Genomic DNA, 15,798 nt, shown 5'->3' on the forward strand with positions numbered 1-15,798 from the left:
ACACAGAAAGTTGTTTCAAACAATACTTCTTTCCCCAGTACCTCTCCCATGTCCCAGGCTGTATAACAAAGCTTACCAGCAGAATGCAGATGCACAGTTTTAACCTCTTAATTCCAGAGGCCTTCTGCAGATGTTGAATTTTACATGCATAAGTAATCCCAGGGCAATCAACGCATGTTCCAGAAGAGCGCTACGTGTGTCCTCACTGAAAATGAACAGCATTTGCCTACCAAAGCAATTGTCTTCTGAAATTAAAAAGGTTCATTTGCGGTGTTATGCTCTAATAATTATGTCTCCTTTTAAAATATCAGTGGCTAGTTTCTTAATGCAATTTCATAATTTAGGGAGAGAGAATATGTGTATTGTTTTCTTGGATAATACATGTAGTTGGTCAACTAAACTAAGGACTACTAATTTTTGACATTTATTTCGCCTCAAGAATTCTCTCCTGATGCCACATAATCTTGAATGTACCCTAACCCTCAAAGAAAACATGACTCATAACTAAGGCTAACATTATTACCTTTTTTTTTTTTTTTTTAATCATGCAGCAGAATCTTATTTTGATTCATTCTCAGTATCACAACAATAGAATTTGCAGGAAGGGAAACCATGGTAACCAACTAAACGTGCTACAGCAGATATCTGCTCAAAAGAACATGCAGTACCATCACACTTCAACGCCTACCACTAGTACAATCTCTATCCATTTCCTCTTTATCCTCATCCTAATTATTAAACAAGCTCTCAGCCACAAAAAGCTACATTGCGAACTGTGTCTTATTGTTACTGTCATTTGCTATAGGTCCTGGCATTAAGCACTGTACTACTCTTTTGCCAAATTTAAGAGCAGATCTAACACCTCCAGGAGTTAATTAGTAATTTTCAGTTCTTTTAATCTATTCGGAACAACTAATTAACATTACAATGTATTTTATATATTTTTATTGTCACAGAGACTTGTTGGTATGTATGGACACACATAGATACCTACAGTAATTTTATCTTGTAATTTTTTTTAAAACTCAGGGTTACAAAAAATTTTCAGTGGTATTCTCCAATTAATTAATTAGTAAAAACACTGGTGAATTCTGCTGTGTGTGTTTTTTTTTTTTAAATAAGCTATGAGAAACCACATCCATGATTAAGTACAGGCATTAAATATAGTAGGGTGCTGATTTGCTGCTCTCATTTGTGTTTATGCTTCATTCTCTTTTATCTAGTGTCTGAATTGATACAATTTCGCAAGCCTTCTTAGGCTCTGAACATCAATTTTATTTGAAGGACAGCTCTGAATATTTAGCCTAACTCACACACTTAAAACAACACTTAAATTATCATTTTCTTTTTCCCTAAGAGCATACTTCTACCTCTGTTACGAGTTCTGAGAAATTTGTTTTCTGAAAACAAAACTTCTTTTGTTTCAAATTTAGATTTCAAAGGTAGTCTGTCTTAAAAAAAGTCATGATGCAAATTACTGGCACAATAATGGACAAAAGTAGACAAAAATAGCTCATCAGAAGATGATCAAAATGCAACTTCTTATATAAGTAGAAAGCAGATTTTACAGTAACTCACTGGCAACCTTAATAACTGAAAAGTTTTTTTGGGTAAGAATCACTTTTTCTACCTTATTAAAGAAGAAGAAATATTCAATCTTCTCTCTGAACTCAGTTAACTATTCCACAGCATTGCACTAAGAATATTTGCCTGCGCTGGTTAAGCCTGCAAAAGCTATTATTTGTCCTGCCCTATATTTGGCCATTTAAGCGGTGCTAGGCTATGTCTGTAGCTATTGCGGCTCAGGAACAAGATCTTTAGATCTACTAAAGCTAGTTCTATAAAACCATCAGAGCCTAATGCTCCACAGTGGTCAAAAATTCATTTAAAAAGGTTTAAAGAACAAAGAAGGAAAACTCCATGGCCCACTTCATCTTGAACAGGATGTGCAGTCCTGGTCCCCTCATCTCCAAAAGATCATCACAGAAAAAGAGAAAGGCGCAGAGAAAGATGACAGAGATGATGAGGGGTATGGAACAGCTTCACTACAAAACCTGAATGCATAGCCTAGGACTCATCGACCTGTAAAGAGAACAATAAGGGGGACGTGAGTGGCATGAAAAAGGTAAATGGAGATCAATTGTTCACTGTTTCCCATAATATAAAAACTAAGGAGCATCCAATAAAATTGCGAGATGGAATCTTCAAAAAAAGGATGCTGCTTCCCATAAAACCTAGTTCAGGCACGGAACTTATGATACAGTTGCAGACAGCAAAGTTTATGAGGGTTCAAAAATGTGCTCAGAAAGCCACTAGACAAAAATCAAAAATCTCTCCATCAAAAGCCTGAAAAAATAGCAAAGATAACAATTCTGCTCAGAAGTCCCTGAACAGCAAATTTTCAGAGGCTGGCAGAGCACATTAGAGAATTACCACTACACGTTCACCGTGTTCTTACACTTTTCTATCAATGTCCACTATTAATAGCTATGGAAGAGTGGATACTGGACTGGACTATGAACTGGTCCTTTGATTTGACCCAGGGTGTTCATTGTCAGAGAATTCATTGCTCTGTGTTCATTAGTGTTCATTGCTAATACAGTAACAGAGATATATAACTGGGGAGAAACACTCTGCAAACAATTACCCAGATCTCTCCCCAGATCTGCCAATTTTATGATGACTTAAGGCATCCCTTAGAGTAACTTAAAAATAAGTGACATGCAGAAGAGCTGTATTAGGAGTAGAACAGTTCACAAAAGAACCTTCATGCACCAACTGCATTTGCATTCTGTGCATTTTGGCTGTAGCTTAGTGTGACTGTCCAATCTGTTCCAGATTTCACAAAAACATGTTTTTATAACTGTGAATTCTGTCTGCCTACAAAGGAGTTATGATTTGTGATGTTAACAGTTTATTCTTTATCTTCTATATAGATGAAGTTGTTTAACAAGTGGAAATCTTCAGTGTAAAGCAAAGACAATCTGAGCATCTCTGGAAGATGCCCACTAGAAATACAGTCTAGAAGGGAACTAGCAATGTGGATAGAGACAGAACAAGAGAGAATGTAAATTTTCCCCCCCCATAATATAGCCCTTTGTGAGGTGATCTTTAATAATTCCAGAAGAAGATAAATAGTCACTTTACAAAGTTCAGCTAGGGTTCATTAATTTTTATCAGATTTGTGTCATAGAGGATGATGTAGTCACAAATGAAATGTCTGAGCAGTCATAATAAGGATTTCAAATTCCACATTTATGTCTCACCTAGCTTGCTTTGTAGCCAAAGGGTTTTTTTTTAGTGTTTTTTCTAATTTCCAATTTAACTATGTTAGAAGCTTTACCAACACAGCAGATGCTTCATCTACTTCAACATCAGGTAAACTGTAATATAAAATAAGTACATCAAACAACAAATGCCAGGAGGTCTTCCTTTTTGAATTCTGAGGATGCAGAGAATGCAGTGCTCTCACTTAATTTAGTAGCAGCAAACCAAAATCTTAGACAAAATAGAACTATAGTTGTAACTAAATTCTAAACAACTTTACCAATGGCTGGTATGAACACACCATCGAGATTTTAGAAATCAGCTACAATAGCTAGTGGAATCAAATGTAGTATTCAAATTGTTCCATGATGATATGAGGAGTTGGCTGGTTTAGAGCCTCATAATAAAACATGAAAAGCTTGGCTTTTCTATTGCCGAAATGAGGATTGGAAATATTTCATTACAGAGACATCATACCTTGCCACAGAAAGGGTTATGATCCTGTTTCACTAAACTGCTCTTCACAACTGGATGCACTGGGTTTTTCAGGATCCCCAGGCACCCTGACACAAATGCAAAAAGAAGACATCTGCCAGAGCTGGGCATGCTGAGCCAGCCGTATTACTGAAATGCCTGCCCCCCTGTAGAAGAACCGGTAACTACAAGCCAGGAAACAGCCCTGTTGCAGTTTCAACAGCAGCTGATCCTATCCAGTTTTTCCACAAGACTTTTAGGTCTCAATGAACTGGGCTTTTATGATGCAATCACACTTCATGGGCAGTTTCCAATTTGTCCTAATCACAACTGACAGACTGTCAAAGACAGACAAGTCAGGCAACAAACATACACAGCAAGAGATAGATTGAGTAGATATATAAAGAGGGAACCAAGTATTTATGCCAAGAGTCAATGGGTACCCTCAAGCATCTAAATTTTACTCAACATTTTCCATTAATTTTCCAAAGCATGCCTGAGAAACAATCAGAAAACATGGATATTCTATTTTATGTTTTGTCACTGTGTTATTTATTGCAGAATTAGAGCACCTCTTCAGCATTGCTGGGTTAACTTTGTAAAATGCTGTGAAACCTGTTCTGTGTTTGTTTCTTTATATAAAACTAACAGCTGACCAAGTTTTCTTTCCTCCCACATATTCTAAAGGGTAAAACAAAGATGAAGAAGGAAAAGCAAAAATAATACAGAAGTGATCTTAAAATTAACTTGACTTCTTGAATGACAGAGTGGCTTTTCAGCCCAGTATGAAAAGATCAAACTGACTCACAAACCTAAAAAAGAAAGGATGAAATCGGACCCTGAAGTCAATCAAAGTCTTCCACTGAACTTGGAAAGGCTTTGCCCATACATACCACCCTAACGACAAGCTCCATTTCTGGTCATGGAGATGAAATTCTGAAATTCCTACTGGGATTATCTAAACTGCAGACAGAGCTACCTTTGCCATCTGGCAGCATAGTGACACAAACACAAATGTCTCAAAAATGCTATAAATTACAGGTAAAATTACATAAACTCATCATGGCAATCACAGCAAACTTCTCACAGTCAGGATAAACAGACTGAAGAAATTACTTAGTCTTTAAGAGGTGCTACAATGTCAGCAACAGAGTCGGTGGGAATATTGGCTAATGGGTATATTCTGCATATATAATTCCATGGAGAGGAAAAATGGAAACAGCAAAACTCTGCCTCCAGTCAATGGAAACACAGACTCCTGCTACCCTTCCTAGTAGAGAGAAAAAGAAACTGTAGTAGTGAAATTCCCACATGTGGAAGACACTGTGCTACAGTTCACAGAGAACTTTCACCTATGGTATGAGAGCAAATACCCTCATTCCTATACTTTAAAGGTCAAAAGCAAGACAACAGATCATTACTTGCTGTGGGATGGAAAGCAGCCACCTAGACCACTGCCCTTAATATACAAGTCAGTCAGCTAGTGCTTAAACATAATGAAATGGCCGTAACATGCTGCAATTTCAGATTCTGTGGTGTTTTGCCAAATGCTGAACTTCCTCAAAATAAATCAATGATAACAGCTTTGCTATCATTTGAACCTGTTTCCCAAACTAATCACCAACAGCTATCCATTCACTTTTCTATTGGGTATAAAACCAGATGCTACTGCTTTCAAAGAAGTTTTCCAGTTTGAAAGAGATACCACAAACCTAGAAAAGACCCATCTTTTGACTTGCTGGCCTGAAGAAGCATTTGTAAAACAAGCTATATGAATACATCCTGCAAGATGCTCAGCAGCTTCATCTTTCACAGTCTACAGGCCCTGTGCTTTCTGCACCATCAGAAGGGACAGAAGTTCTGTCTTCAAGCCAGGTGTTATGACAACTGTTTTCTTTATAGCTTCTGCAAGAGCAGAAGTAGATGAAATGGAGTATTAGACCCTAATAAGCAACACCAATTTATTTACAGTTAATGCAAACCAGTGTATATGTCAATAATGTTTCTATTTGGAATTTTGTTACTACAGAAACAAATATCTCAGTGAAATATACCTTTTCCCCCAAAAAAAGACCCTAATTCATCACAACCTATTATTTCAACATATTCTTATTTGAATTGTAATCTTATTTTACCCATTTCAGTAACTGCATCTTCAATGGAGACTTCAATGTTTTTCTGTCCCACTTAGAATTAAAACATTGCTAATAATCATGTCTCCCATCTGAGTACTTAGGTGTACAGCCCAGGCCAAAATAACCTCCATTACCTTAAAAGTAATTGAACTATTTAAAACTTACTACTGTATAAGCTATTTTTTAGTTTCAGGTTTTTTATGTATATCTGATCCACCTGCCAGAATTTTGCAGAGCAAGGAAACAGATCTACAAACTTTGTTAGCTAACAGGTATTCAGACAAAAGAAACCCTCCTGATTTATCAGCCATCCCACAGAGGGACTAGAAAGACCTAATTGCTCTTCAGCAACAGCTAGCTAACTAGTAAGTAACCCACACAGTAGACTAGTCACATGAACTCATAAGATGCTTTTTATTTCTTGACTGCCTGCTCTCCCAATGTCTACATGGGGTCACATCTGTAACATAATGGGAAAAGGATAAAATGAAGCACCACCAGCAAAACCACAATTGCTATTACCCTGATGGTGCAAATAATAAGGAATGTTAGCACTTCAGAAAGGGTTAGGGAAAGTTAAAGATATTAAAATCTGTAACTAAGGTAAAAAAGTACCATGATTTTTTTAAAAAATCAAAATAATCATACGGAAATTTAAGTACTAAAGTCAACAACACAGCACAATCTTTAGAATATTTTAAAATGAAATTTTAATTACCAACCTTAATGCCAAAGTGTAGGTTCCAGGCTGCCGCTGGCTTTCACGAATGAGATAGCTTCCCTCTGCAACACTTAATAATTGGTCAGCTTCCTCCCTTGAGATCATCCCATGGAATCTAACAAATAAAGACTTTTTGAAACACACATCTTTTCACTTTTAAATCACCTTTTCCTCTTCTTTTAAAAACCACCAACCATGGTAATTAGAAAAGAAACAAACATAAAAATGACTGATTTGCAGGAATCTACAGCTTAAATTAATTGCCCTTTCTGCCTGCATTTGAAATAATTTTAAATTGCTTAGAAAGGCTTCTATGAAGCAAGTATACTGCTTTTTAAACCTGGATCTATCAATTTAATATGTAGAACTAAATCCATTTTCTCCTGCTGGCTTCACATGTTTTGTGCCAGTGGCATGCAATCCAAAATTTTGCAGCATTCAGGAATATTATGGCAACTCGCCAAAATCTTGAGGATTGCATATAATCTTAGTAATTTCTGGTGTAATTACCTAGCAACAGTACACATCTTTTACCAAAATAAACACAAGTAAGATCTGCTTCATTTCCCCACTCTAAATCTAACCATCTTTACCTTAGCAATCTGAACTAGAAGACACGTATACACTATACATTTATACTGCATTTGTGATCCAAATCTTTTTTTTTCCTGCACACAAACACCTTTTAAAAAAGCCAACTAGAGGGGTAGACAAAGACAACCCTTTGAAAGTACAGAAACATACATTTTTCTCACTTAAGGTAGCACTTAATGATATCCATATCCATCACAAAATTCAGCTGTAATTTTAGGCAGACAAAAGTGATGACACTGCAGTAATAATCTGATGGTGAGCAAGACACACTGCTGTAAAACACACAGACAAAACAAAGGGCCCAGAGCAAACACTTGCAACACTTTCTGTAACTATTATCAACCAACATGTCTGGATAAACCACTTTCAGAGATGTATCTTACTTACTCTCTTCCATAATATTTGGGTCTGTTCTCTACCTAGAAAAAACAATAGAAATTGTAATGTTTCATAACAAGTGAACCCATACAGTAAGCACACTGCCCATAATATAATATTAAGAATAGAAAATGTGAAAGTAACAACAAAAATCATCTACTGTCCCAGGATTTTCCCTGTGGGTGGAATATGGGAAAACCAAAGGTAGACCCTCTGGGAAACATTGCACTTCTGAATGACTTAAAACAGAGCAAGAGAGAATGAGCTGCTTGGATCATCTCATCCTTGGGGTTCTGCTAATACAAACTGATGGCTTTAAGTACTGCTTGTACAAACTGTCAGAAAGGGGAAACAAAAGATTCATTTAATGGGTGTAAGTGCACTATATTGTTAAGTGCACTAATGCAGGGAAACATCTATAAACTTCTTAAATTTACAAGTTATCTTCCATCAGAGAGCTGTTGGTGCCACAGCTGTGAGAAACTAAGCCACTACCCTATTCCCTCAGAATGATGGCAAGTGGTAGATTAAATGATCAAGTGCCTATGTCTTGTACTTCTAGACTTCACTAAACTGTGTAACCTGTAGGATCATCTAAAAGACCTCAACAGCAAGTACACATGTGCTATGCTGTGCAACGCCAGCCCGTCTGTGCTCTAAAGACCATACAGGGTAAATGCACATAACGTGCAAGGGTATCAGAATACAATTTGCCTGCTAAGTATTTCAGATAAAGTAACACATCTGCAATTGTCCAGGAAGTTTAGAGACAAGTGAGGAACTGCAGACCTCCCAGAAATCGGCTCAATAATCCAAACCACCAAACCGTCCCTCCTTGCTAAATTTAAAGGAGGAAACTCTTTGGGGAGTAAAATTCAACAATTATACAACCTGAACTACAAGAGTATAAAATGATCCAGCTATAATAAAACATAAAATACTCACAGTAAACTGCCACTTCAGTTTCTTTTTTCCATCTTTTCAGAAAAAAAGCCGATTAAAATTAGCACTTTTCTCCAGTTATCCCAGTGGAGTATAAATAAAGATTTCAGGTGTCCAAAACAACAAAAAATACATCCCGGTGTACAGTCTAATAACAACTCTTCCACATTCCACATATAGCAAATAAAAAGCTATTGTGATGGTTCATCACTTTTGAAAAATCATTTCATCCCTGGAAACATTTATAATGTTCTAAAACATTTCCTTTTCCAGCAAACAAGAGTTGACTGGTGTGATAACAGTTTTCAAAGGGTCTGAAGAGACTGAATCATTTAAAAAAAAATAAAAAAAGTCTTACATATTTTTTGTTAAATGTATTCTATTTCTTCAACAGGAAGATATCAACATGAATGGAGAAAAAGTGAAAATATTTTATTGTTGTTATTATAGAAACTTGCAACAATTCCTAACTAAAACCCTCAGGACAAGAAACTAGTCTCAGGCAGTTGTTAAAAAAAAGAACCCTGTCATGAATAAGATTTTGTTGTCTGTCTATTGAGATTTTATATTTATCTCAGTGAATACAGTGAATTTATATGACAGAACTGGAAAATTCATATAGGCAAAAGCATTCCATTTCAGAAACAGATTAGTAATGTGACAGGGCATCTTTAGAGTACTTGCAAATCCTAAGCCAAATTATAATATTATACTCTGTGTGCAAACATTTGAAAATGTGAACTGGCAGATGACAGGAGCAAAGCATCAGAGAAAACCTTCCAGGCAACTGTAGTTGGGTGTGCAGCTCATCTTGGTGGATGACAAATTATAGAGGAAAATAACAACTTCTGTTAACATTGAGTCTTCACTAATCAGTTTTACCAACTCACAGTAATTTCAGTATAAATGCTTATGTGTAACACTGTTTGCTTGTACAAGACTCCGTGCAACTGGAACCCCAAGTCACTGAGTTTTATTGCCCATTTTTTGGTGGGTTTTTTCCATAACTTTTAAAATTTATGATAATATTAGGTTTTTATGACATCTAGATTGAACGTGTACATACTCTACACTCTAAAGCAACTCCATCAGAACTCAGCGGGGGTCTTGTAATTCACTCAGAATTAGCTGGGCTACATACACACCTAATGCAGTCCATGTGAACTTATTAAAACACACAGATTTCCCATAAGCCAAATTTATCATGCAAGACAGTAAACACTGTTCTCCGGCTTTCTATAATGCTTCCTAGAAGTACCATTACACTAACTTTACTCATCGCAACTTCAGCATAAAAGGCAGCATAGCATTTGTTCTTACTTTAGGTATCCTTAGCTGTACCAGAACTAAAAGCAGCATGCAGCTTTCTTGGTCTTTTCTGCCTGTTTGGACTTCACAAAGTTCCTGCCAGACTGTATTTCTACAAATTACAATTGCAGGCACCCATGTATCCTCCAGTTGCACGTGAGCACTGAAAGCCAAATCAGTTCAGTTCAGAAGCTTCTCTAGCCTAACTTTCACACTTAGTCAGCCTTAAGTTAACAAGGCCAAATCAAAACATCCACCTGGACTGGAACTAAAGCCCCCATAAGAAAGGAAATACATTTTTAAATAAAATCAAAGCAGTAGCAAAAAAATCAGTCATTTTAACTAAACTAGCTGAAAATACAGTGTAATTATCCTCTGAAGAGTTTCTGATTTGGCAGTATTTTTGGACCAAAGTATTGTTAAGCATGAGTAAAGGCAGCCTTAGGTACTTCACTTTCTCTGTATCCAGTGAAAATCAGCTGAGTGCTAAGTCTTTTGACTCCTCAGGACTTTTTATTTATGGGGAAAACCTATTGGTGTTTGTTTAGCCTGTGTTTGGCACAGTTTTTAAAACTGCTTTTAACAGGGAAAAAAAAAAAAAAAAAGAAAAGAAACAAAGTAACTGTGAGATATTTGTTTTCAATGTGCTTATTTGTATAACACTGATGCAGAGGCCACAGGAAAGATTCAGGTCTCACTACAGTACCAGCAAGAAACACAAAGGTCAATGAGATATCTACCATTATTTCATTTCTGATTTTTTTCAAATGAAAGCCAATTCATTTCTGATTTTTTCAAATTAAGCCAATGAAACCAAGATTATGAACAGAAAAATGAGGCAGACTTGGCAAGTGCCTTACAGTAGCCAGTCCTACAGAAAAGAGCTTAGTTAACATAAAAGTTGGAAAGTCATTCTTTATCATGAAGATAAAGTCATCTTTGAGAATGGCTCTAACAAGGATGTGCATTATATATGATCATCTATGCTATGTTTCTTGACTACTCACAGAGGCCATTTTCACAAGACTACACAGAGATGCTGCTTAACAGCCTTGTTAGCTACTGGCACTGAATTAGGATGAAGCCTCATAATTGGATGGAAAAGGCCAGTGATTTTAATTATCTCCATCATTTGTCTCATATTTTTTCATACACAGTTAGTTAGTTAAAATTTATCATGGAATGCCTTCGCATAGCAGTTGAAGATGCCCTAAATATGCCTGCATATGCAGAGGTGTGTATATAAAAGATTATATGCACAACAAATACAAATTCCATGGAGGTAATACAATATTAATTGGACAAGCAGCATTACAATTTGGATGTAAGCCTCATGCAGAAGTCAAACATCCTTTGAATATTATGGAATCAACTTTACAAATGAACGTCATAGTGTTAAAAGCCTTGGCTCTGTTGTACCTTCACAATAAAAAAAATCCCACACGAACGCAATGCTCTTTTTACTTCAGTGTAACTCTATTGATCTGTGTGTTGCTCTGATATGAAACTGGTATAAGAGAACAGAAACTTGAATTCTCTGTATTTGAGAAGTATTCCATGCTAAGTAGGTCATTCTGTTGAATACACCTCTCAGTATCAGCACTTGTACAACACATGCCTTTGCACCTTAAATAAAAGGTTGAATATTTTACGGTGTGATTTCCAATTATTCTTTAACAACTGCTTTTCCCTCTAATCATCACTCTCGCTTATGTCAACAAGTGGAATACAATAAGGCAAGAGGAGCAATTTACGTGTTAATACCTTACCAAATTACATGTTGTTCCCTCCCACTGACCTCTTTGATGTTCTCTGGACCAAAATTATCTTCCTAATATTTATGAATTTGTTTACACAGCTGAATAATTCAACCACTTAGGAAAAGATTCTGCTCCCCACTGACTCACACATGGCTGCTAATAGAAACCCAGCTGAGAAAGAGGAGATCACAAAGCTCAACACTAGCAGGAGAGGCTGAGACCAGAGAGAAAGGTTAAACATGTTACTACTCGCTGAATATATTTTCACTTCAAATACGGCTCAGCTGCATAAATTCTTCAATACTTATAATGAAAAACATTTATTTGCATTATAACAAACTAATGCAGAAGTAGAAAAATGAACACTGATGATGTATTATTTCAATTTTACCCTTATTAGGTAAAAATAAGCTTCAAAAAGCTTTTTTTTTGTAAATGTATTCTTTAATGAGAGAAACCTGCACTTAATATGCTTTGTTCTGCAGATAAGTACCTGCAACTGACTGATTCTTTCATAGCCTTATTTTATTTAGTTCTAAAAACTGCACATTTTATTTCTCAGTTTGTATAACAAGGGTCATGGCGCAGACACAGGTTTGCTCTGCAGAGTTCAAGAAGCTATTCTTTTAAAACACAGAATGTCTCTCTTTTTTTTCTCACTCTGGCACAGGGAAAGTTTTACACTTAAATTTTGTCAAATGTTATTGTTTTGGAATAAATTCATAGAAATCTGACATTATAGTCACTAACGTGTTGCATTTCTTTCTTCGGTGACACTGAAGACAGACACTCAGCAGAGTGTTTTGATTGCTTGTGGTACTTTTGCCAATCCCCCATTGACTCTAATAGACTACCTGTTTATAGAATTAGACCAGGAGGACCTCTCTATGTACGGATGCAGTACGCTCAGATACCCTCCAAAGAGCTTGGATGATTAGTTTATGCAGGACACCACTCATCCACAGCAAATATTCCTCCCTAAAACAGTCCAACTTTTCAATTTGCCACCTGCATAATAACTAATAAAATTTTATAATAAACAGTACTAAAGTTCAGTGATAACAAGGATGAGAAAATTATAATGGTCAGTGTGATTCATATTTGAAGAAACTTTACACAGATGCTTTTATATTTGGCTGGCAAGAGTAGGTCTCTTGTTTGATTCCAAAAAGAAGGCAATCTAGATCTGATCAATAGCTGAAGGTTTTCTAGCACTCCATAGGCAAGAGACATTTTTAATTTGCAGATACTGTATACTCATTTATATCTCCGCTTATTTGACTGGATAGACTAATGGTATTCCGAGAAATACTATGCAGGAGAACTTAGTATAAAATTTGCTCGTGTCTTCTTATCATTTAGGGCAAAAAGACCCCAAAGCACTTCTCTGAAGTCTAACTAGCATGGGATATAATGCCAGCAGATCCTACTGAATATGCTGGACCCCTTTTATCAAGCTTATATGTTCTCCTTGACTGCAGGGTGCATACGCATTGTGCAGTTGACATTCAAAACAGTTGCAATCATTATATTATCGGCTGCCAGTTTTCCTTAACTGTGCTGGTACTTTCCCACTCCTTACATTTCTATTACATTTTTCTGGTTTGCTTCTTTTGTTTAGTTTTGTTGTTTTTTTGTTTTGTTTTGTTTTGTTTTTTTTCCCAACGAAATCAAAAGATACATAGAAAAATCAAGGTTCTAATTCTTTAACAATTAAAACATTCACAACTGAGGCTCTCAAAGCAACTAACTGAAGAAACTGAAGAATTGTTGCTCATCACCTCAAGAGCCAGGCAACTTTATGAGCGTACACTATAAATCTGTCACTACATGTGCAAACAATAGCAGGGTTCTGAGATAAGACTCAGCAAATAAAAACTACAGTGATTGTACGGGCATAATCCAGCACCTCAATGAACAGTGTCAGAAGGCTACCAAAAATCCCTCATGTTTTACAATATGCATATATGCATACACCTACACACATACTAGCAGTGCGTTCCACCAGTGAAATACTTTTGAGGAGAGGAAGGCAACTATTCAACAACATTTAACAATAAACACTGTCCACTGAAGTGCAGGAAGTAAAATACTTTATCCAGGTGAGCACTCTGTACAATCCCTGTACAATCCCAAACCTGTATTGTAAGACTAAACTCCTACAAGACTTCAGTTATTTTGTATATTAATGTAATGAAAAACCCTATCACAGAGAACACACATAATAGAAGAGAATCTTCCTAATAATGTGCAATGTGAACAAAAAGCTGGAAAACCTCCCATTTTTTCACATCTCAGATCTTATCTTCTATAGATCTCTCCTTCAAATCTCCATCCCACCTTATTTGATGTACCTAAGATATCTGCACAACCACCTTAACAAGAATACCCCTGCTTGGGCCCTCATTAACAGTTGAAACACTAGTTAAAACAAAACTTTTTGCTACAATGCTTCTTGTAAAATTCATGTACTGTTCTTTCCTATAGCTATGTCTTGCTTAAGTGCAATCTGCTATAGCTATACCTTCTATAAAAATACAAAACTATCAAATTAACAAATGAAAACATAAGTGCTTCCACTATGTGAAGTATTTCACTTCTGTAAAATCTCTATTTTTTATCTTAAAAATTGACAGACTACTTCACAGAATCACAACTGGACATTTGAAAAGATGATAGAGAAATGCCTGTTTAATTCTGTAAAGTAATCCTCCTTGTGCTCTAGACTGTAGGCTACTAATGTTCCTGACAGTGCTGTGCCCCTCTGTATTTAATACTACATCAAAGTGACTAACATATTTCAAAGATTAATTTCCTTTCTCTTGGCACATGATAAAAATGCTTAAGTTTTATTGCAGCAGTGTAGTAACTTTCAGTGGTTATTCAGTAAGAGCAGTGTTTTGTAATACTGCTTAACAGTTCAAGCCTAACATCTCAGCATTTTTGAAACTGAAATTAATGCTTCCCAGGTTTGTAACTGAAGCTGCAAGAGAGATGCTGTTATGAATAAAATCTCGCTGGCATGGATGTTTGGTACCACCTAAACCCTCCAGCACAATAGCTCTGGAGAGGTGCTGCTCTGCTGGACGGCAGCTCAGGGCACACTAGCAGTTCGGGGTCTGCCTCAACAACTGACCCCATGAGCAGATGATTCTGTATCACTGTATAGCAACGGGATCCTGTTGTTAAGTTTGGATCCTTAAAATCTGTGGCTCTGATAGATTAGCTACTAGTATTAAAGAGTCAAGTACTATGACTCAGCAGCACCAGGGGAGATTTCAGTCTTCCCTCTGTTGATTCATTGCACACATCTAGCAGCAATGGGTGTATAAACCAGGTGCATCGTTCTCCTGTATGCTTTGCTCTTGCTTCTGTGAATTTCTGACCCAAAAAGGAAGAGAAAAAACATGTTTCCATGTATCTAAGAATCAAAAAACAGTAAATGATTCTCAGGTATACATATCATATCCAAAGTGCTTTTTAATTTCATTTTTAGATCAAATGGATTTCCAGGTACCAGTGCCACCAAGGCTACTTTAATCACAGCACTAAGTGTCCCAAGAAACTGCTGTTTGGGTTGGACACTATTAAGTATAGACTTGGAATTACTGGACTCCATAAAACTGAACCTTTATAATACTCACCTCACGAGTGCAGGTTATCCTTCTAGGATGGGGAGCTTCCTGTTGCAACTGATACACTGGGAGAAGGCGGAAGTTAAATTCTGATTAATACAGAATCATTGTACAAGTTAGACATTTTAACATTAACTATTGACATTCAAATAAAGAAGACTTTCTGCAAGATTGAATGCAAGGATACATATATCAAAGTCTCAAAAATTACTTAGAAGTGGTCAGAAAAAAGAATGCTGATAGCCAAGATGGGATTACTGATAATCTTTACAATTAACTAATCAAGTATTACAGAGTAACTAGGTGAGACCAGTCAAGTTTCCATCAAGCAGATCAGAAAAAGAATCATGATAAATACAACTTAAATGTTATTGTATGTCAAATCAGGTTGCTGTCAGCCTTTCTTCAGTAAGCAGATGGAGTCCCATCCTACTATGCTGGGCACACACTCAGCCACCTCAAATACGTGAAGACTTTACAAGAATCGTTCAGAACTTTGCAGAATCAAACCCTCTGCTTTTGCCACTGTTCAGTGATAACCCTTCTGAACAAAGAGAAAAATAGTCTTTGCATTTGCAGATCTA

General features: G+C 36.4%; 1 protein-coding gene across 2 annotated transcripts in view; it reads right to left on the reverse strand.

Annotated features, from left to right (window-relative positions):
- CHN1 (chimerin 1) overlaps positions 1–15,798 on the reverse strand; it is a 105,697-nt gene that overhangs the window by 63,840 nt on the left and 26,059 nt on the right. For both annotated transcript variants that reach the window (XM_032989679.2, XM_032989680.2), the window contains exons 3-5: positions 15,224–15,279; positions 7,579–7,610; positions 6,599–6,712 (exon numbers count right to left, since the gene is read on the reverse strand). In XM_032989679.2, the coding sequence (XP_032845570.2) occupies positions 6,599–6,712; positions 7,579–7,610; positions 15,224–15,279 (202 nt within the window). The remainder of the gene's footprint in view (positions 1–6,598; positions 6,713–7,578; positions 7,611–15,223; positions 15,280–15,798) is intronic.

This window comes from Tyto alba, unplaced genomic scaffold, assembly GCF_018691265.1.
Source record: "Tyto alba isolate M040663 unplaced genomic scaffold, T.alba_DEE_v4.0 Super-Scaffold_7, whole genome shotgun sequence".
NCBI classification, from domain to species: Eukaryota; Metazoa; Chordata; class Aves; order Strigiformes; family Tytonidae; genus Tyto; species Tyto alba.